General features: G+C 53.4%; 1 protein-coding gene across 6 annotated transcripts; it reads left to right on the forward strand.

Annotated features, from left to right (window-relative positions):
* Positions 1-198: 198 nt before the first annotated feature.
* Positions 199-23,832, forward strand: Myh7b (myosin heavy chain 7B). Of its 6 annotated transcripts, XM_034496088.3 has the most exons (41): positions 199-304; positions 2,533-2,639; positions 2,816-2,959; positions 3,426-3,582; positions 3,840-3,867; positions 4,767-4,863; positions 6,912-6,935; positions 7,054-7,146; positions 7,284-7,347; positions 8,012-8,110; positions 9,368-9,471; positions 9,653-9,791; positions 9,972-10,090; positions 10,183-10,332; positions 10,505-10,675; positions 12,069-12,248; positions 12,335-12,467; positions 12,554-12,630; positions 13,070-13,157; positions 13,311-13,428; positions 15,073-15,196; positions 15,284-15,420; positions 16,129-16,384; positions 17,452-17,694; positions 18,242-18,418; positions 18,506-18,651; positions 18,860-18,950; positions 19,032-19,421; positions 19,966-20,092; positions 20,180-20,298; positions 20,388-20,584; positions 20,720-21,069; positions 21,183-21,307; positions 21,420-21,535; positions 21,845-22,241; positions 22,324-22,449; positions 22,540-22,710; positions 22,797-22,901; positions 22,984-23,079; positions 23,489-23,626; positions 23,710-23,832. In XM_034496088.3, the coding sequence occupies exons 1-41, from the start codon at positions 214-216 to the stop codon at positions 23,719-23,721; spliced, it is 5,826 nt and encodes a 1,941-aa protein (XP_034351979.1). In that variant the 5' UTR covers positions 199-213; the 3' UTR covers positions 23,722-23,832. The 6 variants fall into 6 exon arrangements, with proteins under 6 accessions (XP_034351979.1, XP_076786177.1, XP_076786181.1 ...); XM_076930062.1 differs by lacking the exons at positions 199-304; positions 2,533-2,639; positions 2,816-2,959 and adding an exon at positions 3,008-3,114; XM_076930063.1 differs by lacking the exons at positions 199-304; positions 2,533-2,639; positions 2,816-2,959 and adding an exon at positions 3,028-3,118.
* The last annotated feature ends 71 nt before the right edge of the window (positions 23,833-23,903 follow it).

The following is a 23,903-nucleotide window of genomic DNA, read 5'->3' on the forward strand; positions in this document are numbered from 1 at the left end:
ATAGCAGAGGATGCTCTTGTGTCTGGAGGTGTGTGGTTGCAGGCTCACCCAGGGACTCACCCTCTATCAAGCCTGTGGGTTAGAGGATCCTACCCCAGTGTGGGTCCCAGTCCCTGAGTTGCCTGTGCTTGCCATCTTGCAGGGTCTGCTACCTAGGACTGCCTTGAATCGCCGCTTCAATTTTCAGGTCCTCCTCTTCCACCTCTCAACACCATGATGGATATGAATGAACTTGGAGAATCAGCCTGCTACCTCCGCCAGGGCTACCAGGAAATGATGAAGGTGCACACTGTCCCATGGGATGGTAAGTGAGAGCAGAGAGGGACACAGCCATGGAGAAGCCCAGCAGATAGGAGTGAAGAGAATAGACGTGTGGCCTCATACCTGGGTCTTCCCCTCAGTTCCCTCTGAGTGCCTCTGGCTAAAATCACAGAGACCATGTGAGTCCTGTGTGGTCAGAAGCAAGGTTTGGTTTGCTCCATTGTAAAATGAGACAATGTCACCTTGCTCCTGAAGTCTCTGTGAAGACTCAGGCTGGAACCTGGGAACTCTGACGTGAGACTGATGTGTGCAGGTGGCCTCCGTGTCCACAAAACCTGTGCTGAACTTATTTTTAGTGCTTTCCATGGAGCCAAAGCCACTGTTGATTAGGGACAGGAATAAAGACTACTATTTATGACTTGATTGGCTCATAGTACAATAATAACAGAGGCAATGCATGTCTGGGGCTTACGACGTACCACGCCCAGAGCTGATGATTCTCTGTGTATCTTCTCAATAATCTGGGGAGGCGGGGACTAAAGGAGAGCCAGATTCAGTGGTAGGCAACACCTGGAGTTGTACCCAGCACTGTGCTCAAAATGTATAGTGCTTAACTGGACGAGGTGGGCGCATCTTTAATATCAGCACTCAGGAGGCAGAGGTAGGTGGATCTCTGTGAACTGGAGGTCAGGCAGAGCTACATAAGAGAACCTGTCTCAGAAGAATGGAGAGGTTTCTCCAGCTTGGTCTGACATTCTGCTATTGTTATCTTAACTGTTCTCTTTGCATGCAGAGTAAAGGATTTCCCTCCAGCATTTTAATTTAAGTTAATTAATTAATTAATGGAGCCTGAGTTGGAGCCTTAGTATACAAACAGTTCTGATCAAGGAACATGGCTAGAGACTGCGAGGGGCAGGGAACAGAACTTGCTGTCTGCACGAGTCCACGTTTTATCACATAAAAATGTGGGCTCTCCGAAGCTCTAGAGTGAGCTTGTAAAACCCAAATGAAAAGGACCTCACCGATCCGTGGAGAACTGCAGACGCACCCCAAATCACTCAAGAAGAAACACAACTTGATGCAAATCGCAAGAGGTTTACTGGCTAGCCAGGGCTGTCTTTCCTTCAAGCCAGCAGGGGCAGCCGAATTCAGCCAAGAACAAAAGAAGTTTACCGCTTTTAAGGGGGAATCTACAAACTAGGTGGGGGTGGAGTTAGGGAAGGGGGAAGGAGGGGGAACAGGTCACTAGGTCATCAATACATTTGATCTCAAATTCCTAAGATGGATGGTGTGTCACTTTATAATTGGCTATTTCGAACTAGTTTCACACTATATATCATGAGCTCCAGTTCAAGGGGGTCAGGCTTATCTCAAACTTTTAGCATCCTGGCACCAACTGTCTCAGGGCTGTTAGTTCAAAGCCCGGCCAGGCTAATCTCGGGCCCATAGCATCCTGACACCATGAATCTTAAGGTTTGTTTAGTTAGGGCCATCTGTTCAAATGGTCAGCTAATTTCCTGGGACTGAGGCAACACAGTGTTTGACTTACAGGTTTTTATGTCTTTGCTTTTAAGAGTAGGGTTCAGGGGATCAACTTATGATTTTTCTATCTTTCAAGCTGACCAGTCAGGAATGAGCAGAGGACACAAGGTACATCTCCTGTCCAGCTGTGTCCAAGCCTTCAGTGAAATGGGGAAGGTGCAACCCACCAGAGAGTTAGGAGCCTCATACTGAAGGGAAGCCCTACCTGCAACTTCTTTTTTTTTTTTTTTTTTTTTTTTTTTTTTTTTTTTTTTTTTTTTTTTTTTTTTTTGGTTTTTTGAGACAGGGTTTCCCTGTGTAGTCCTGGCTGTCCTGGAACTCACTCTGCACACCAGGCTGGCCTCAAGCTCAGAAATCCGCCTGCCTCTGCCTCCCAAGTGCTGGGATTAAAGGCGTGCACCACCACTGCCTGGCCTACCTGCAACTTCTTAATGGCCTTTGCATTTGAGAAAACAGGCCCAGAGAGAAGGAAGGCGTCTCAGGTGGCAGGGAGCTGAACCCAGGTGTGGAGTGTAGACAGTTATTCCAATCAGCTAATTTGAGATCTCTAGGGACCATCTCTGCCCTGGGTTTGGATGAGTTTGCACTGGAATGTCTATGTCCCGGCAGAAGGCCCCCCAGTGAGGTCTGGAGGTGGGAGGGGGTGTGGATTATTGCTTTAGTGGGACACTTGGAGGCCCTCTCAAAGTCTGATTTTATTTTATTATTTTATTTTCTTTTGCAACCCAGGCAAGAAACGGGTCTGGGTGCCTGATGAACAAGATGCCTATGTGGAAGCTGAGGTCAAGACTGAAGCTACCGGAGGCAGAGTCACCGTGGAGACCAAAGACCAGAAGGTTGAGCTTTCCCTTCCTTGAGATTAGCTCCTCTGACCCTGGGTGCATCCCCTGACCAGCTGGATCCACAGAGTGAATGAAGCAGAATGGGGCATGGTAGTGTGTATGGAGGAGAGAGGAGAGAGGGTCAGTTGGCCCATCTCTGTTCCTCACCATGTGGCACGTTTCCTCGGAAGGTGCTGACAGTGCGTGAAACGGAGATGCAACCCATGAACCCACCCCGCTTCGACTTACTGGAGGACATGGCCATGATGACGCACCTCAACGAGGCTGCAGTGCTGCACAACCTGCGCCAGCGATATGCTCGCTGGATGATCTACGTGAGCTCTGGGCAGGCACAGCTCAGCGATGGGCGGGGCCACTAATGGGGCGGGTCTAAGGGAAGAACCAGGGCCTCGAGGGAATGACTAAGCTGGAGGAGAGCTGGAAGAGCAGAACTGAAGAGTGGCAAAGGAACGGGCTAGAGGAACAAACTGTAGGTGAACGAGGGGTGCCCTAGAGCGATGGCTTGGTGATATGTAGGGTCTTGGAAGCAGAGCCAAGGCCGTGTGTGGGGCCTGGCTGTCTACTTGGCACCTCTGAAGGGTCGGCAAAGGGTTATGGGGCTCGGTTAGTCGTTACCTGGGGCTCAGGCTGGAACAGGAGAAAGAGCCGTGCACAGCATATCTGGCATATCTGGAGGCTTCTTGAATATTGCAGAGGTCACGGTGGGCCTGGGAACGGGGACTTAGACATCTCTTTACCCGCTCCCCAAAAGCTCCAACCGTGAACTCACTCTCTCCTCAGACATACTCGGGCCTCTTCTGTGTTACCATTAACCCATACAAATGGCTCCCGGTCTACACAGCTTCTGTGGTGGCTGCCTACAAGGGCAAACGCCGCTCTGAGGCCCCGCCTCATATATATGCAGTGGCAGATAACGCCTACAACGACATGCTCCGGAGTAAGAGCCACCTCCCTCACCACCCCTCAGCTCAGGATGGCTTCCGGTTAAGACCCCCCCCCCTCCCTTTCCCTTCAGCACTCCCCTCCCTTGGTACTACCCTAGCTATTCCGCCTTTTTAGTTTGGAAGTCCTACTTGGTGTTTCTCACTGGGTGTTTGGATGGTGGGGACTGTGTCTGCACCTTAGATGATCCAGGCAGTCCACCTACGGTTAGTCCCTCACCTGGCTAACACATTCCCTCTCTCCTTTCTCTAGACCGAGAGAACCAGTCTATGCTGATCACGTGAGTGGGGCTCTGGCCATTGAATGGCGAGTGTTGACCATTTGATGGTGGTGGGGAACCAAAGTTAATTCTCAGAGTTGGATCCAAAGTGCTTAGGTCAGGGCCTTTACCTCCTGGAGCCCAAGTCCTCCCTGACCCCCTTTGTGTGTGTGTGTGTGTGGGGGGGGTTAGAAAGTAGATGTTCAAACATGGGAGTGGCCCCAAGCTCCTTGCCATCTCTCCTGAGATCTTGGAATCTTGACTCTTTGGAGGTTCTAAATAGGTCCTCTTCCCTTCCTTCTCGTCTCATCTCTGCATCTCAGCCCTCATCCTTCCCTAGCCTTCATGGGAAAGGGATCCATTTTGTATGTACTGAGTTCATGTCCAGTCAGGTCAATACATGCAAATGCACACATGGACACACACACACACACACACACACACACAACTGTAGGTTATTAAGAAGAAGCCCCCTGAAGCCAGACAAGGCTGGATTCAGGCATTCCCATTCCCATTTCTTGCTGTGTGCCTTTGGGCCCCTGAACCTCACCAATGCAAACAGAACAACCTAACCTGCCACACAAAATTACCAACAGTTAAGTATGTTTAAATGTGAACCTTGCACAGAGCAGAGGCAGGCCCAGAGCTTCTGAGGCTCATTTCTTTATCCGTAAGATGATCATGGTTGACCCTCCGGGGTCTTCTGATGGAGGTGGGGTACCTGGATTGGCACTGGGAGCTAAGTCAGTACTCGGTTTTCTGTGGTATGTTGGCGTTGTCATCTCACAGAGTAGTAGCTGGGAGTTTGGGTCTGGGGACACCAAGTTGGGAAGAAAGATGGTGGGGAAGGGTTGAGGTTTGGGGGTTGGGAGGATAGAGAGACAAATGGGCTTTAGTGACTGATGTTTGTGTTGTCCAAGGGGAGAGTCGGGGGCCGGTAAGACGGTTAACACCAAGCGGGTCATTCAGTACTTTGCCATCGTCGCCGCCCTGGGAGACGGGCCAGGCAAGAAGGCAGTAAGACTCGCCCACCTGGGCACCAACCCCCACTGCTTCCCGCTGTTTTTCTTTTCTTTTCTTTTCTTTTTTTCCTTTCTTTCTTTTTAAAATTGCAACCTCCCAGAGTCCCCAGCCCTGCCTGAGCCTCCTACCTTGGTGTGAGACTCTGGCCTGAGCAAGGCTCGACCAGAAAACCCGTGGCCACCTCTGTCACTGTGTTAGGTAGGCCTAAGCCAGACTGGCTGCAGTTCTTCCCTGCACCACACAGACAGGAGCCATATCACTGCTCGTGGGATTGTGTGTGTGTGTGTGTGTGTGTGTGTGTGTGTGTGTGTACTTTTTCATTGTGACCTTCACCATTTTTAAAGAGTTTACCAAGTAGGGTGCTTTTATCTGGAAGTGAAAATTTCCTTGTGCCATATTCTTTTGAGGTCTGTTACCTGCTCCCAATGAGAGGAGCAGGCTGATCCACAGACGTTAATTACCCAGAGCTGAGGGCACTGGGAATTCTCAACAGTTGCATGGCCCATGGTTTTGATTAAAATTTTTTAAAAACTTTTTAAGCAATGGAGGCACAGTGCTTTTTGCTGCTTTTAATGTGATTCTCCCATCCCTGGCCCACAGGCCAGCTGAGCTCTGTGGCTTTAGCTGACCCCCCCCCCCCCCCCCCATCTATATCGATGTGAGCAGACCCGGGCTTCCTCTGCACAACCTACACTCCTGGCCCTGTTGAGCCTTGCTTTATTTCTGGGGCAATTTTCTTTTTCTGTTTTTCTTCTTGCTGTGTTTTCTTTCTTCTTCTTTTTCCGTTTGTTGTTTGTTTTGGTTTTTTGTCTTTTGTTCCCCTCCTTTCCCCATTTCCTCACTTGATTGTCTTGATTTTGGATTTTGTTTGTTTTGGGTTTTTGGTTGCAGCCATAGTTTTTGTTTTTGCGGTTGACTTTTTGAGATTCTTTCTTCTCTTTCTCGCCCATCATTTCCTGAGCCCTGAAAGACTTTGAGGATACTATAGACAAGTAGGGTAACCCTATAAATGGAAAGAAGACAGAGCCTGAAGCTGGCAGGAACACAAGTAGAAGGGCTGGGACAAGGGAGTGCCTGAATAGGAAGGGGTTCTGATCCTGGGGTGGGGGGTGCAGCTCAGCAGAAGGTCATCCACGGGATTTGGGGACTTAAAAGCAGTACTAACTCCCTCCCCTCAAGCTCAGATTTGGCTAGCCTGGCCAGAGAGTCTTGAACAAAAGCAGTATATAAGTAGCACAGGGAGGGCAGGAGCTCCTTCCCCTCTTCTCAGCAATGTATCTGGGGCATTCTTAAGTCTTGGGCTCCCTGGAGGTCAATAACTGAATGAGTGACCACAAAGTCCCTAGTGATGTGTTTACCATCTCCAGAACCCTCTTCTCTTTCTCTTCTTCCCAGGCTCTTGGCATCTGAGCAGAAAGGTTGGGGGGGTGGAGCAAATGGAAATGGGGGGGGGATGAAGCTAGGAGGGGAGGAAGGAGTGTGGACTCTGGGCAGTATGTCCCTCAGGCGAGACAAAGAAGGGTATCGCCTTCTGTCTCAGCTCCTTGCTCTGACAGAGCTCATCACATGCAGCAGGAAGGGCTGTTTTGGGTAGCAGTCAGTACACAATGCCACAGACACAGCTAACGCAGGATAGGGAAGGTGTGGGAGGTGGGGAAGAAGGGGCAGAGTGTGCAGGAGTTGCTGCACTATCAAAGATCAGGGAAGCCTTTCTAGAGAAGGAACAGCTTTGGCAGGGCCACTAATGAGAGAAGACTCTAGTCAGGCCCCTTGTGCAAATGTGGACAATGAAGAGATTCCAGAGAAGGCAGAGACAAGAGACCCCAGTGCTGCCCCCTGCCTCAAGCCCTCCTGTCTAGCATCTCCCAGCTGATCAGTCCGGGAGAGCTAGGTGTATAGAGTGTTCCAGGGGAGAATGTCACCATTAACATTACTAAATATTTAGGTGACTAACATACACTGCCCCACTGACTGTCATCCCAATGCCCCCACCCTAACTCTGAAAGACCTTACACCCTCTGACACTCTCCTTCTTCCTCCAGCAATTTCTGGCAACAAAGACTGGGGTAAGTATATGGCCACCTGTGGGGCAGACAGCAATTATGGGGTCCTGGGGATGTCCACTTCTTCTTAAGACCAGAGATTCCATGGGCTGCTCTGGCCCCTCATTTCTGCTGCCTCCAGGGCACCCTTGAGGATCAAATCATCGAGGCTAACCCTGCCATGGAGGCTTTCGGCAACGCCAAGACTCTGAGGAACGACAACTCCTCCCGTTTTGTGAGTGGCCTCAGTCAGGAAGTATGTGGCTGGGGGCTTGGGGGAAAAGAGTCAGTATGGGGGTGTGGGGAGGGCACTGGTGGAAAGAACCCTCCACAGGACTGAGGGCTGAGGGCGGTGTGGTCCCTCCGCTGCAGGGCAAGTTCATCCGTATCCACTTTGGTCCCACTGGGAAGCTGGCCTCTGCGGACATTGATAGCTGTGAGTCTGGGAGAGGGTAGGGGAGGTGTGGGAGGAAGGACAGAAGCTGAACTGAACAAATCCTTTGGCTTCTCTCTGCTCTGGCCATTTCTCTCCATCTCCGACCAGTTCCCACTTGAGTCTACCTTACCCATCATACTGGCCTCCTCGTCTCTACTGCTTTGTCTATGGTCTAAAGTTGGCCATTTCCTGTCCCTGCTTCTAAGCCTCCTCTGAGGGGCTAGGGAGGGGACTTATGAGTAAAGTCCTTGCTGTGCTTTACAAGGACCAGAATTTAGACATCCCAGAAGCCATGTAAACTCTGGAGGCCCACTTGTAATCTCAGCCCGGAGGGTAGGGGGAAGCAAGAGGCAGGGAGTCTTAAAGCAAGCTGCATAGTGAGATAGCTTCATCGGTGAGCTCTGGGCTCAATTGAGGGACTTCTGCCTCAATAGATAATTTGAGAGCAATGAGGGAAGACACCAGGGCCTCCCAAAGACACAGGTCCCACAGTGACATAGGTCCTGGGAAGGCACTTTCCAGTGAAGGCCTGCCTGTGCACAGACACGAGGACCTCCACACATGCCTTGCCTCTCCTGGCTGCCACTTTTCTATCCCTGCACCATACTGGGGACTTTGCCCTGGGAAAGTAAGGAGATGGCAGGCTAGCACCCCTTTTCTGCAGATCTCCTGGAAAAGTCTCGAGTGATCTTCCAGCTGCCCGGTGAGCGTGGCTACCATGTCTACTACCAGATCCTCTCAGGGAAGAAGCCAGAGCTGCAGGGTGAGGGTCAGGAGAGGGGGTGGGTCAGATTCCAAAGACACTGCCTGAACCTCATCAGGCCAGGCCCTGGGATGGCTGTTCACTCTTTCTGCAGAGGGATAGGATAGGAGACCTCACTCTCCTGGAAGCACACAGCCTGTTTGTACCCACCCTCTTCTTCCTACTGCTTCTGATTATCACTAAGCCCTCTTTTGGTTTTTATTTACTTTTTGGTAGTGATTTTTGCTGAGGGGGTGGCGGTGGCAGCAGTGGTGGTGTGTGTGCACGTGCACATGTGTATGTGTTCCTATGGTAGGGAAAACAGGCCTCTTAGCTCCATTGTCCTGCCAAGATTGTAGCTGTTTACCCTAAGACTAGAACCCCCACCCAGCACCAAGGGAACCCAGTGGTAATCTATGTCCACTCTCACTTTGGAAGCCCTTTGAAGGCAAAGCATGGTCCTCCCTTGTCCTGGTATCCAGCTGAGGATCTGGGGTAGAGAGAAGACTGTGAGCAGCGGTCAAAGGATGGGAGAGTCTTCTGGACTGAGGGTCATTCCCCATAGAACCGTAAAGAAAGGGATTCATGCCCAGACATGCGTATGAACTTTAAAAATTAAAAGGAGCTGGGTAACTTTAATCTTAGTACCCAAGAAGCAGAGGCAAGCAGAGCACTTGAGTTTGAAGCTAGTCTGATCTACATAGATCCCGTACAGCCAGGGCTATGTAGAGGGACCAGTCTAAACAAAATATAATGATATGCTAATAAACATGTTAATGAATAAAATTTGAAAAGAGCTAAGTACAACTCAGTGATAACTTATCCAGGAGGCACGAAATCCTGAAAACACGCTTGCACGCACGTACGCGCATGCGCACTCGCACACTCACGCAGCCACTCACGCATTCATACATTCACACACACTGACACACACATGGTCTCTCCCACATTCACACAACTGTAAAACAGAAGCAGCCAGTGGGCCATACCTGTAATTCCAGGACTCAGGAGCTGAGATCAGAGAATCGTGAATTACTGCCAGCGTGGGCTACATAGAACCTGTCTCAGAAGACCAAATAAATAAAAATAAATGATGAAAAAAACTAAAAGCCCCATGTATGGATTATAGGGACCAGAAGGTCAGGTTATAGAAAAGCCCTGGGAAGGCTCAAGACTCTTGTTGAGAGACCTCTGTCCTTGGGCTTCCTGGTAGGATAGGAGAAGGAAGGCAGCCTGAGAATTCAGCCTGACTCACCTCCTGGGGCTCCCTGTCCACAGACATGTTGCTCCTGTCCATGAACCCCTATGACTACCACTTCTGCAGCCAGGGGGTCACCACCGTGGACAACATGGATGACGGGGAGGAACTTATTGCCACTGATGTATGCTCCATGGAGGGGGGGACGGGGGGGGTGAGGTTGCACCAAGCTGTATTCCCATGGTTTGGGTGTGTGTGAACATGTACACTGGGTAGCGATCAGGAAATAGGATGAGTGGGGCATTCCTCGGCAAGACTCTCAAGGACCCATATGTCTCTGAGCCTGCTTTGTTCTCCTACGTCAGCATGCAATGGATATCCTGGGCTTCAGCGTGGATGAGAAGTGTGCCTGCTATAAAATCGTGGGCGCCCTCCTGCACTTTGGCAACATGAAGTTCAAACAGAAGCAGAGAGAGGAACAGGCTGAGGCAGACGGCACTGAGAGTGAGGACCTGTAACCTCAGTCTGGCCGGACCCTCCTGAGGGGCCAGTCTGCAGGCCCTGATTCCTTCTAACTTTCCTCTTCAAACCCCCACACTGTGACAACAGACCCCTGAGCCCCCCCCCCCAAGTGCCTACACTGTTGGCCTCTCTCTTCCTTATCCAAGTGATGTTCCCTGCCAGGTGCCGACAAGGCTGCCTACCTGATGGGCGTCAGCAGTGGAGACCTCCTCAAAGGTCTTCTGCACCCCCGGGTTCGTGTGGGAAACGAGTACGTTACCAAGGGCCAGAGTGTGGAGCAGGTGAGAAGGCTACAAAGGCTCGCTCAGGGACAGCTGAGGCAGGATCCCTCTCTTGCCAGCTTCCACCCGACCCTGCCTCCCTGCATCCACAGGTGGTATTTGCTGTGGGGGCCCTGGCCAAGGCTACCTATGACCGGTTGTTCCGATGGCTGGTATCGCGAATCAATCAGACCCTGGACACAAAGCTCCCCCGACAGTTCTTTATTGGGGTCCTGGACATCGCTGGTTTTGAGATCTTTGAGGTGAGAAGAGCACTCAACCACGGCACGGCCCTATCTGAGGCAGAGGCTGATGGGTGGGTATGGGGGACCACAGCCCTGCTCCTCCTCGCACCCTCCCCCCCGCACCACCCCACCCCTATCTTCCAGTCCCCATCCACAAGAAATCTGCTGACTGGGGCTCTGCCGCCCGTAGTTTAACAGCTTCGAGCAGCTGTGCATCAACTTCACCAACGAGAAGCTGCAGCAGTTCTTCAACCAGCACATGTTCGTGCTGGAGCAAGAGGAGTACAAGCGGGAGGGCATCGACTGGGTCTTCATCGACTTCGGCCTTGACCTGCAGCCTTGCATCGACCTCATCGAGAAGGTTAGGCCTAGCGTGGGAACGCTGCCAGGAGTTGCGCATGCGTGCGTGCGGGCAGGCCTGTCTCAGCTGCGTACCGATGTGTGGTTGTGATTGAAGTGAGTGTGTGAGTAGGAATGTGGCTACGAGGCTGTGCATGTGGGTGTGCGGGGGAATAGTGGGTATAGGTGAATGGTGTCATGAGCGTGGTATAGACGGGCCAGTGTTGTGGGCAACGCTGCCATTCACCAGGTCCCTGTGCAGAACTCACTTGAGGACGATGTTTATTGGATTGTAACACATTGCATATGCTTCCCCTCTGCACGAAGAATGGAAAAAGAAATTAGAAACACTGGAAATAAGGGGGTTGGAGGGGGACCTCCCTCTGAGCCTCCCGCAGCCTGTGCCTTAGCTTTGAACTAGTTCACTTGAGATGCTTTGCCCTAAGCATGTGTTTCTTTTTGTAACCGTTACAAGTATTTATTTGCTTTGTGGGCTGATGTGTTGGTAAGCATGTACCATGGCATGTGGGGTCAGGTGATAATTCAGGAGTCATTTTTCTCCTTCTGTCTCATGGGTCCTGGGGCTGGAACTCAGGTTATCAGGCTTGGTGACATGTGTCTTTTCCACCGAGTCATCTTGCCAGCCCAGCAAGTTTGTTTTTTTATGGATACAGTCCTAATTTGTAGCATGTTTTCCCTATGAACATGCATTTTTAATACTGTGGAAAAGCTAGAATAGACCATGCAGCAGGTGACTCTCAGTTTCTGGCTGTTGGGCACTTAGGTGGTTGATGGTTTTTGTTTTGTTTTGTTTGTCTATTAAATAAGCATTGAAGTGAATCATTTCCATTCAGCTAAGAAGTGGAGGTTGGGGCTGGAGAGACAGCTTAGTAGTTAAAAGCACTTGTGCTCTTAACTTGATCTTAACCAGATCTTGAAGATCTGGTCAGTTCCTAGCACCCACAGCAGGCAAGTCATAGCCACGTGTAACCTCAGTTTCAAGGGATCCAGTTGCCTCTGGACACATACAAGTAAACAAATACTTACTAAAAAAAAGAAACATAGATTTAGTAAAATGCAGTATCCCTGTTTCTAATGAGTGTAGATACCAAAATGCAGACTCAATTGGCTTTTTAAAAAAATGTGTACATGTGAGCCATGGATGTTAGTTCATGGGGCACAAAGACGCCAGTCTGTTCTAAACACATAGGCGGGGAAGGAGGCTGGAAGTCAAGCCGAAAACTCTTCTCTCCTAGAAGGTGGGTTTCTGGGTATACACACGTGCCCGACTTCTCTGCACAGCTGGCTTATGGATCTGAAACAGCTCCCAGAGGGAGTTAGACTGGAGAACAGAAGTCTAAGGGCCCAGTCAGCATGGTCTAGCCTGGCCCTTCAGTCTTGCTTCTTGTTCCCAGCCTCTGGGCATTCTGTCCATTCTGGAGGAGGAGTGCATGTTCCCCAAGGCCTCAGATGCAAGCTTCAGGGCCAAGCTGTATGACAATCACTCTGGGAAGTCACCTAATTTCCAGCAGCCTCGCCCAGACAAGAAACGCAAGTACCAGGCTCACTTCGAGGTGGTCCACTACGCAGGCGTGGTAGGTGCTCACTGGAGCTCTATACTTAACCGCTGTCCTCTCTCCCTCCTCAGGGTCACCACTTGGGTCAACACTTTTCTTTGTAGGTACCTTATAGCATCGTGGGCTGGCTAGAGAAGAACAAGGACCCCCTCAATGAGACGGTGGTCCCCATCTTCCAAAAGTCACAGAATAGGCTCTTGGCCACCCTCTATGAGAACTATGCAGGTTCTTGCTCCAGTGAGTACTGAGGGACAAGCTGGCCATTCCTGGGGATCCACAGAGTCACGTTCGCTGGCATAACCAGTTCTCATTATCTCTTGTAGCCGAGCCCCCCAAGTCTGGGGTGAAAGAGAAGCGCAAGAAAGCAGCATCATTTCAGACGGTGTCTCAGCTTCACAAGGTGAGGTCCAGATTGGGTCCCCAGCAGCCCTGGCCCTCTGCAGGCTGCCCCGCCTCTGCAGGCTGCCCCGCCCTCTGCAGGCTGCCCCGCCCTCCGCAGGCTACCCCGCCCTCTGCAGGCCGCTACGCCCTCCTTGCTCCCTGCCGTCCCTGTGTCTTGGGTGGGCAGCTGTTAAGACTTGCAGTGATGTTTAGCTCCTTTCCATGTGAACATCACAGCAAGTCTGTGCTGCTGCCTGCCCCCATGCTGCCTGGGTAGGGCTGGGGGAAGGAGGGAGCCCTGGGGGATGGTAAAGACTTAGGAAGTGGATGGGGTGGGGCAGGTGTCATAAGGAGCATTTAGGCTCCTCTGCCCAGTCCCCTCTGGTCCCTATCCATTGCGGCATCCAATTCTGGTTTTCTGCCCCTCCTGTGCCTCTCCCTGTTCTCCCCACTCCTAGGAGAATCTCAATAAGCTCATGACCAACCTGAGGGCCACACAGCCCCACTTCGTCCGTTGTATCGTCCCCAACGAGAACAAGACTCCAGGTGGTGTCCCTGGGCTGGCCAGGATGGGGGCACTGGAAGCATCTTAGACTCTCACCTTGCAGGGTTTGCTCAGTCTCTAAGTAAGGCCTGGGTAGGGACCTAAAGGCATGTCCTTGCATTTCTAACCACTTCTTCCACTCCCACCACATCCAGGGGTCATGGATTCCTTCTTGGTGCTACACCAGCTACGTTGTAACGGGGTCTTGGAGGGGATCCGGATCTGCCGCCAAGGGTTCCCCAACAGACTGCTGTATGCTGACTTCAGGCAGCGGTGGGTGCTGGCTGCTTCAGCCTCCTCCCACTGCTCTTAGACTAGGTGGAGCCTGAGGGGCTGGGAGAACAAAGCTAAGGTTCCTTAGCCTTGGAGTCTGAGGAACAAAAAGTGGTTCCAGTCCCCTGAGGAGATGTCTGAGTCTGGAACTGGGTTAAGGAAAGAGGTGAATAGACTTGAGGTAAATGGTACAGCTTGTAGGTGTGGTTTTCATGTCATCAGTCTAGGGAATGGTTTCCTGTGAGTCTGCATCATCTTTGTCTTTTGTTTTAAAGCAGGATATTGCTGTGTAGCCCAGGCTAACCTCAAACTCTCAATACTCACGGGCATTTTGTCTTGCATCTATAATCCTAGCAGTAAGGAGCCTGGGCAGGAGGATCACCAGGGGCATGAGGCCAGTCTGGGCTACATAGTAAGTTCTAGGACAGTCTAGGTTTCAAACCCAAAACCCAAAACAAATTCCTGAGATTTGGCGGATGGCTCACTACAAGGCCTGCCTTGAAGCATGAGGACCTGAGATTTAGTCCCAGAACCCACAAAAATGCTAGGCAGAGCGGCGCACAGTCATTATCCCAGGGGAGGCGCTCTGAGGCTCCAGGCCACCCAGTGCAGTCTAACTGATGTGTTCCAGGCAACCTGTCTCAAAGGAGGTAGACTGAATTCATGAGGATAGCCCTGAGGCTGTCTTCTGGCCCCCATATGCATGTGTGCTTGTGTCTGTACACATATATTTAAAACTAAACCTGAACTGGAGAGCTGGCTTAGTGGTGAAGAGCATTGGCTCTCACAGAGGACTCAAATTCAGTTTTTAGCACCCACGTGGTGACTTAAAACCATACATCCAGCAGTCCATGACTCCAGCTCCAGGGACTTTGGCACCCTCTACTGGTCTCTGAGAGTACATACATGCAGGCAAACCACCCACATGGCATTCAACAAGTCTTGATCCTTCTGCCTCTGCCATCCATCACACCCAGCACATCACCGCTGTTCTTTACTGTCTGTAAAACCACAGTAGCCCAGTGACCCACACCTTCAGTTTGATGGGTCCCCTAGTGAAGGGGCCTGCCCTGTCTCTGGGGCTTGCCTTTCACTGCATGGCCACTGCCCACATGTGCGCAGATGTGTAAACGTCCATGTAAGTAGACATGTTAGGAATTCTTGTTTCCTCTGAATAGGATTCTCAGATGTGTCTTTATTTTGTGATACTTTGGGACAGTACAGCACTGCTTTGTTTTATGTTTTTACTTTTAAGAAATCACAAAAATGTCACATGTTCTTTATAAACACCACATCTATTTACAAAGTCACTAAAATGCCCTTAAGCCACCAAGCCCACTTTTGAGACAGAGTCAGGCCAGTTAGCCCAGCTGGCCTCAAAGATCTTCCAGCGTCTGCCTCCCAGATGCTGGGATTTCAGTTGTATGTCACACACCTGGCCCCTCTGCTGAGGTTTGTACAGAACATGCTGTTTCCCCCAGTGTGGTAACAGTCTCCCTTGCCATCTTGTGCAGCATATGCCTCTTTGGAACCTCAATTCTGAGAGGTCAGGAAATCACAATTCTCTTGCTACCACTTCTGGCTTCCCATGGTTAGTGGCCTGTACCCTGTCCTGTCCATTGCAGCTTCTTCTTGATCTCCTAGGTACCGAATCCTGAACCCCAGTGCCATCCCAGATGACACCTTTGTGGACAGCAGGAAGGCCACAGAGAAGCTGCTGGGTTCCCTGGACATCGACCATACTCAGTATCAGTTTGGCCACACCAAGGTTTGGGTGTACTGGAGTTAGGGCTTAACCTGGGTGCACGTGGTCATACTGGACGGAGATCCCACTTGGCTACACCCCTACTCTTAGGTGTTCTTCAAGGCTGGGCTTTTAGGCATCCTGGAGGAGCTCCGGGACCAGCGTCTGGCTAAGGTGCTGACACTGCTGCAGGCTCGGAGCCGGGGCCGCCTCATGCGCCTGGAGTACCAGCGCATGCTAGGAGGAAGGTAGCTGCAGGGTGAGGGATGGACAGTGAGGGTGGGAAGTAGGCGTGACCACTGTTGCAGGGCTGGAAGTGCTCTCCACGCTGCCATGCTGCCTAGGTTGCCCCCCTCCATGGCTGGTTGGAGTGAGGTTCTGGGACATATCACCTAGCCTAGGATTTTACACCTTAACACTGGGGTGAGGGCCAGAGCGATGGCTCAGTAGGTAAAGGCACCTGCTGCCCTGCCTGATACCTTAAGTTCAATCCCCAGGACCTACATGGTGGAAAGACAGATCTGACCTCCACATACATGCTGTGGTGTACATACACATGAACACGCGCATGCACACTAAAAATAACATGTCTTAAAGTTAGGGTGAGAGTAGCCTCTGCCCTCTGCATGTCCAGAGTGTGGCCTGAAGTTGCCCAGACTCTGAACCGTGTTCTTCTTTGTTATTCTCTTGGCTTAAGTAGAAGACAGGCCTCTAGGTGGGTATGCTTGGCAGAGAGAGCCTGAGTCAAGCAGTCTGACCATGGGGCTAGTAGCCAAGCTGCCTTCAGACACTTGAGAGGCCACCTGGACATTTGAAGGTTATGAACCTTGCCTGGGAGGTGGATCTGGGGCTGCTCCCCAGACTCCCCTGCTCTGGAGGGCTGCTAGGAAGACCACGGAGAGGACACAGCACCTGAAGGGGCAGAGCCAGCTGCCTCACAAGCTGTCTCTCCCTAGGGATGCCCTGTTCACCATCCAGTGGAACATCCGGGCCTTCAATGCCGTCAAGAACTGGTCCTGGATGAAGCTCTTCTTCAAGATGAAGCCACTGCTGCGCTCAGCACAGGCGGAGGAGGAGCTGGCCGCACTGAGGGCAGAGCTGCGGGGCCTGCGAGGGGCCCTGGCTACGGCTGAGGCCAAGCGGCAGGAACTGGAGGAGACTCAAGTCAGCGTCACTCAGGAGAAGAACGACCTGGCCCTGCAGCTGCAGGCAGTGAGTGGGACAGGGGCTCAGGTGGCCAATGAAACCCTGGAGTCAGACTGGCCAGGGCAGCCCTGGAACACTCTGGGTACTTGGACCTTCTGTGCTGTCTTTCTACTCTTGAAATGCCAGGAAAGGAGACCTATAGACTCAATGTCTGCCCAGCCTTCCCTGAAGGCCTTTATCCATGTGTCCTAAACCAAAGCTACAGGGGAGCCATATCGCCCCTATCTTTGATTTCCCTGAAAATATAACCTTGCTCCCTTGTCTGGCTCAGGGATACACAAACCTTGTTCTTGTCTGGCTCAGGGACACACAAATCTATGAAGCAGATGACAGGGCCATACCTAGAGGGCAATGGTCAAAGTCTAGAAACACCCCAGCATAGCTATTTTAATTCTTATTCTATGTGCATTGTTTTGTCTATATGCATGTCTGTGTGAGGGTGTCAGAGCACCTAGAACTGAAATTACAGTCAGTGTGAGCTGCCATGTGGGACTTGAACCCAGGTCCTCTGGAAGAGCAGCCAGTGCTCTTAACCACTGAGCTGTCTCCCCAGCCCCTACTCAGCATACATTTTGAGTGTCACTTGGATGCCAGCCCCAGGCTGATGCTGGAGATGGTCCTGGGGAAGATACAGACATGATGGTTATAAAACTCCCCATCCAGCTTGGGAGGTTATGCAGCAGGCAGTGAGGAAACTGCTTCTGAAGTGGTCTTTGGTGCTGCCCCCTGCTGGGCAGGGCTGGGCTTGCACCCAGCCACACCCCCCTCTCAGATAGTGAGCATGTGCACAGTGGGGCTTTTCTCCTAGAGCTCTGCTTAGGCTTCCTAGGTCGTCTGCATCGTGGCTAATGTTGATTTTGACCAGTGCCGTTTCTGTCTCTGTGTGTCTCCTGCAATAGTTCCCAGGACCCAGCAGAGTGTTAGTAAGTGTGCCAGCTCCTCATCTATCAAACTGAATTGCCATTTGTGTCGTTGGAGTTGCCTTTGCATGGACAAATGGCCTTTCTTCCTCAGGGCTGGCCCCGGTCCCCAGCCACCGACAGCTCCTTAACTGTTCCTCCGTATCTCCTCAGGAGCAGGACAACCTGGCGGATGCGGAGGAGCGCTGCCACTTGCTGATCAAGTCCAAGGTGCAGCTGGAGGCTAAGGTGAAGGAGCTGACCGAGCGGCTGGAGGACGAGGAGGAAGTGAACGCTGACCTGGCCGCCCGCAGGCGCAAGCTGGAGGATGAGTGCACGGAGCTCAAGAAGGACATCGATGACCTGGAGCTGACACTCGCCAAGGCTGAGAAAGAGAAACAAGCCACCGAGAACAAGGTGGGAAGGGCCTGAGCGGGGGGGGGGGGGGGAGGGGGGGAGCGGGGGGGGGTAACTAGCCTTTGCTAAGCATGTATTACAGGACCTTGCACACAATAGGTGCTTAGTAAAGACTAGCAATTATCATTTGTCCTGGACTGCAAGCGTGTTGGAGGGGCAACTTTTCCGATCTGCAAATCCTTCCGTCACAGAGATTTGTGGTTGTCAGTGTTGTGAGTATTGACTCTTACACAGAAGAGGAACCGTAAGGCTGCTCGGGTGCCACAGATAAGGCCGGGACTAGGACGCAGGTCCTGGGATACCTGCTGATACTGTAAATGGCTGCCACTCACTAGTCCTTTGCTCTGAGCCAGGCATTGTGCTTGGGTATGAGCTTTCAGCCATGAATCCTTTACCCTGCTCAAGAAGGAGATAAAACCTGTAGGTAGGAATGGTGGAGGCTCAGTTTAGTGGCCTCTCTGTATCCTGCAGCTAGCTGGAAGAGATGGCTGCTCAGACCAGCCTATGGGGAGCAACGTCCTCACAGTGAAATCGGGCCTTGCCACAGGTAAAGAACCTGACAGAGGAGATGGCTGCACTGGATGAATCAGTGGTCCGCCTGACTAAGGAGAAGAAGGCATTGCAAGAGGCTCACCAGCAGGCTCTGGGTGACCTGCAGGCTGAAGAGGACCGTGTGAGCGCGCTGGCTAAGGCCAAGATCCGACTGGAGCAGCAGGTTGAGGATGTGAGTTGGAATCTCTTGGGGGCTGTCAGGGTGGCGACAGTCACACTGGCTTGCTCAAAGCCAGGCTCTACTCTCTCCACCCCACAGCTGGAGTGCTCCCTGGAACAAGAGAAGAAACTTCGCATGGATACAGAACGTGCCAAGCGCAAACTTGAAGGAGACCTGAAGCTGACGCAGGAGACAGTGACAGACACCACACAAGACAAGCAGCAGTTGGAGGAGAAGTTGAAGAAGTAGGTGTGGGGTAGGCAGCGTCTCTGAACCTGATGGGCTCTCCTTCTCAGCCCTGTTGCTGTGGGCAGAGGTCATGTCCTGCCCTCTCTGGACCAGGGCTGAGTACAGCAGATGCCCAGGATCAAGGCTCCTTAGGACGCCTTAGAAGGAAGGAGGTGGGCAGGTGGATAGCAGGTAGGGCTGGCTCATCCCACCATGTCCTCCCAGGAAGGATTCAGAGCTGAGTCAGCTGAACCTGCGGGTGGAAGATGAACAGCTCCTGGGGGTGCAGCTGCAGAAGAAGATCAAGGAACTACAGGTGCACACTGTGGCAATGGGGGAAGCTCTGGGTGGACCAGGCCTGGTTCAGGGGCTCACAGAGTCGGTACCATTTCCCCAGGCGAGGGCTGAGGAGCTGGAGGAGGAGCTGGAGGCTGAGCGAGCAGCCCGTGCCCGTGTGGAAAAGCAGCGAGCTGAGGCAGCCCGAGAGCTGGAGGAGCTGAGTGAGAGGCTGGAGGAGGCTGGCGGAGCCTCTGCCGGGCAGCGCGAGGGTTGCCGCAAGCGTGAGGCTGAGTTGGGCCGGCTGCGGCGGGAGCTGGAGGAGACCGTTCTGCGACACGAGGCCACGGTGGCTGCCCTGCGCCGCAAGCAGGCTGACAGTGCTGCAGATCTGAGCGAGCAGGTGGACAGCCTGCAGCGGATCCGGCAGAAACTGGAGAAGGAGAAGAGCGAGCTGCGCATGGAAGTGGATGATCTGGGGGCCAGCGTGGAAACTCTGGCCCGTGGCAAGGTCTGCCTCCTTCCTACCTCAGTTCTGACTCTACGCTGACCCTACCCTCTGTCCTCTGGTCGCTTCATGACAATACTCCACGGCAGCCATGACCTCCTGACCCCTGGATGGTCTAACCCCAGCCCCACAGCAGTCCCGACCTCTAACCCTGAGTGCTCACTCTCATTCCTTGGCTCAGGTTGCTTTGGTTCACATCCAAGCCTCAGCCCTTTCAACCGGAGTGTGACTCCAGCTCTTGACTCCTGAATTCAGACTTAGCCCCTGCCCTAACACTCACTCATGTCCCAACTTTGACTCCCACCCCAAATCCTGACACCTGTCCCCAGATCTAATACCTAATACTGACTCAGTGACCTTGGGATGGGTTCTGAGACTCCCAATTTGTGCCCACAGTAGAAACCCAGACCTTGAACCTGGAACTCGAGTCTCCTTTGGATTTCTGGTCTCATACCTAGTCTTCCAGGTCCCAGTCTCTTGACTGGTGGCCCCTGCATCCTGCCCTTGGATGCACAAACTGGTCTTGATCTCTGACTCTGGGTTCCAGGCCAGTGCAGAAAAGCTGTGCCGGACCTATGAGGACCAGCTAAGCGAGGCCAAGATCAAAGTGGAAGAGCTTCAGCGACAGCTGGCGGATGCCAGCACCCAGCGGGGCCGGTTACAGACGGAGAATGGTGAGGCCTGGGTTTAGCTGGGCTATGCCAGGTAGGGGTTGTGTGGTTCGCCTCAACTGACTGGCTTGCTGGCCCCATCACCTGCAGGGGAGCTGGGCCGCCTGCTCGAGGAGAAGGAGTCTGTGATCAGCCAGCTGAGCCGTGGGAAGACCTCGGCAGCTCAGAGTCTGGAGGAACTTCGGCGGCAGTTGGAGGAAGAAAGCAAGGTGGACGAGCACTGGCAATTGTGGGGCAGAGAGGTGGGCACTGGCGCCATTAGCTTGGATTGATGCGGAGGCCACTGGTGTCCCTACAGGCCAAGGGTGCGCTGGCTCACGCAGTGCAGGCTCTGCGGCACGACTGTGACCTCCTCAGAGAGCAGCATGAAGAAGAATCCGAGGCTCAGGCTGAGCTGCAGAGGCTGCTGTCCAAAGCCAATGCTGAGGTGGCCCAGTGGAGGAGCAAGTATGAGGCCGATGCCATCCAAAGGACCGAGGAGCTGGAGGAGGCCAAGTGAGTAGCCGGCATCTTGACCATGACCCAGGAGAGACTCGGGCCTGTATGCTCAGTGTGTGGTAGTGGGGACTCTGGGGTTCTTTCCCCAGGGTCCCTTGGTACATAGTCCACCCTGGCTTGTCCATGGTCCAGGAAGAAGCTGGCCCTGCGGCTCCAGGAGGCAGAAGAAGGTGTTGAGGCCGCAAATGCCAAATGCTCCTCACTGGAGAAGGCCAAGCTGCGGCTGCAGACAGAGTCGGAGGATGTGACCTTGGAGCTGGAGAGGGCCACCTCAGCCGCTGCTGCCCTGGATAAGAAGCAGCGCCACTTGGAGCGGGCGCTAGAGGAGCGGAGGAGGCAGGAGGAGGAGATGCAGCGGGAGCTCGAGGCGGCACAGCGGGAGGCTCGAGGTCTGGGCACCGAGCTCTTCCGACTGCGGCACAGCCATGAGGAGGCGCTCGAGGCTCTGGAGACGCTCAAGCGGGAGAACAAGAATCTGCAGGGTAGGACCGGAGGTCCAGAGCACTTGAGGATCACTTTGGACTTGGGGTGAAGGAAGAAACCTGGCTCAGAGCAGAGGTGAGTGTGAGTCCTCTTTGCTCTGTTCACTCTGCAGAGGAGATCAGTGACCTTACAGACCAGGTCAGCCTCAGCGGGAAGAGCATCCAGGAACTGGAGAAGGCCAAGAAGGCATTGGAAGGGGAGAAGAGTGAGCTGCAAGCTGCGCTGGAGGAGGCTGAGGTCAGGCTGGTCACAGGGGTGGGTAGACTCTGCTCCCTGGCTCCCTGGTTTCATTGGTCCCCAAATACCTGCCGAGGACTCTCACTCCACACTGCTTGATCAACATCCCTAGGGGGCACTGGAGCTGGAAGAGACAAAGACTCTGCGGATCCAGTTGGAGTTGTCCCAGGTCAAGGCAGAAGTGGACAGGAAGCTGGCAGAGAAGGATGAGGAGTGTACTAACCTGAGGTCTCTGGAAAACGGTCTTGTCATGCCCATGGTGGCACACTAGACTAGCTGTCCCTGCCACATGACTAGAGTGTTCCCATTCCTGAGGTGATCCTCCACAAGATGGTCAGGGCCAGAGCTCAGCCCATGTCCTTGGTCTCAAGTGAATGAACTTTTTTTTGGCAAGTCACAAGGGGCTTGAAGACAGACAATTCATTTGCTCCCCCAAATGGGTTCCCAACTCTGTGGGTCTCTTAGCATGCCACAGGTAATGCCTGACCTACTCCATTCCTGTAGGCCAAACTTGCCCTTCATGTTGCCTTCTTACAGGCGCAACCACCAGCGGGCTGTGGAGTCCCTGCAGGCCTCCCTGGATGCAGAGACTAGAGCCCGCAACGAAGCACTGCGTCTCAAGAAGAAGATGGAAGGGGACCTCAATGACCTGGAGCTACAGCTGGGCCATGCAACCCGCCAGGCCACGGAGGCACAGGCAGCCACGAGGCTGCTGCAGGCTCAACTCAAGGAGGAACAAGCAGGGCGTGATGAGGAGCAGAGGCTGGCTGCGGAGCTCCGTGAGCAGGGTCAGGCCCTCGAGCGCAGGGCTGCACTGCTGGCAGCTGAGCTGGAAGAGCTTCGGGCCGCCCTGGAACAGGGCGAGCGCAGCCGCAGGCTGGCTGAACAGGAGCTGCTGGAGGCCACAGAACGCCTCAACCTACTGCACTCGCAGGTGTGGGACCGGCCAGAGGTGTCACAAGGATGGGGGCTGGGAGCGCGGCCCGGCTGGCCTGCTGAGGCTCTGCTCCCCACAGAACACAGGCCTCCTGAACCAGAAAAAGAAGCTGGAGGTGGACTTGGCCCAGCTGAGTGGGGAGGTGGAGGAGGCAGCGCAGGAGAGGCGGGAAGCTGAGGAGAAGGCCAAAAAGGCCATCACTGATGTAAGCCTGGGTCAGGGTTGGGGATGATTGTGTACAGAGCTCAGGGACATCCCCTGCCTCCTCCCCACTGTGCTATCTCCTCCCCTCCAGGCGGCCATGATGGCCGAGGAGCTGAAGAAGGAGCAGGACACGAGTGCACACCTGGAGCGGATGAAGAAGACCCTGGAACAGACCGTGCGCGAGCTGCAGGCGCGCCTTGAGGAAGCAGAGCAGGCGGCCCTCCGGGGCGGGAAGAAGCAAGTGCAGAAGCTAGAGGCCAAGGTGTATGAGGCCTTACCAGCCCTTCCTCCCTGCAGGCTGAGGCTAGGGCTGGCTGGCTGGCAGGTGACCCTCCTCCTGCCCCACAGGTGCGAGAGCTGGAGGCAGAGCTGGATGCAGAGCAGAAGAAGCATGCCGAGGCCCTCAAGGGTGTACGCAAACATGAGCGCCGGGTCAAGGAGCTCGCATACCAGGTGGGTGGTGGGGTCCACCCCAGGAGGTGGCACAGGAGCTAACCCAGTCCAGGCAAACCCTGATAGCCCTTTGCTTGCCCAGACTGAGGAGGACAGGAAGAACCTAGCTCGCATGCAGGACCTGGTGGACAAACTGCAGAGCAAGGTCAAGAGTTACAAGCGTCAGTTCGAGGAGGCGGTGAGCACACTGGGGTCCAGGACTGGTCCGGACACTAGTGGTGAGCTGCTTTCAGCTGCAGGGCTTGCCAGGAAAGCATCTGCGAGCAGGCTGAACTAAAGGGTAGCAGCCCCGTCCTCTCAGCTTGGGGGCTTCTATGGCTACAGCACAGGCCACTCAGAGCTACAGAATGGACTAAAAAGGGAATGGTTTCTTTCCTCAGCCCAGGTATGATGGGCAGGTGACACACAGGCACCTCTTGAAGGACGTCTCCACTTTTTTTTTCCCCGTGTGGGTTCTAGTAAGGGGAGGCTGGTGCTGGCAACAGGAAGAGTGGAGGGAGGACTAAGGGAAGTCGGCTTCTTTCTGGGGATGGGAGCAAGGCCATTTTAGTTACCAATGGGAAACAAGGCCCTGCATATGCCTCTAGGAGCAGCAGGCCAGTACCAACCTGGCTAAGTATCGCAAGGCCCAGCACGAGCTGGACGATGCTGAGGAGCGGGCAGACATGGCAGAAACCCAGGCTAACAAGCTGCGGGCAAGGTCCAGGGATGCCCTGGGCCCCAAGGTAAGGCGGTCCCTCCTCTGTGTGGGGTGTGTTAAAGTTGGGAAACACAGGTGATACAGTTCAGCCTCTTTCTCATCTCTTAGCACAAGGAGTGACCCCTGGCTCTGAAAAGGGATGCCCCGCCCCTGTGATCCCGTTGTCTTCCCATCTGCCACTCCACCCTCCCTGAGCCCTGGAACCCCAAATAAACACCATCATAAGCAGCAGCCACTGTTCTTATTTCTTGGGGCTGGAGGAGCTGGGAACAGAATTTCATGGACAAAGTCAGGTCCACATC

The sequence above is a fragment of the Arvicanthis niloticus genome, chromosome 2, assembly GCF_011762505.2.
Source record: "Arvicanthis niloticus isolate mArvNil1 chromosome 2, mArvNil1.pat.X, whole genome shotgun sequence".
NCBI lineage: Eukaryota > Metazoa > Chordata > Mammalia > Rodentia > Muridae > Arvicanthis > Arvicanthis niloticus.

Excerpts from the sequence above, each read along its gene's own strand:
- Myh7b (XM_034496088.3), top strand. The coding sequence starts at position 214 with ATGATGGATATGAATGAACTTGGAGAATCAGCCTGCTACCTCCGCCAG. Across the intron at positions 13,429-15,072 it reads TATGCTGACTTCAGGCAGCG|GTACCGAATCCTGAACCCCA; the intron begins GTGGGTGCTGGC and ends TTGATCTCCTAG. Across the intron at positions 18,419-18,505 it reads TGGAGCAGCAGGTTGAGGAT|CTGGAGTGCTCCCTGGAACA; the intron begins GTGAGTTGGAAT and ends TCCACCCCACAG.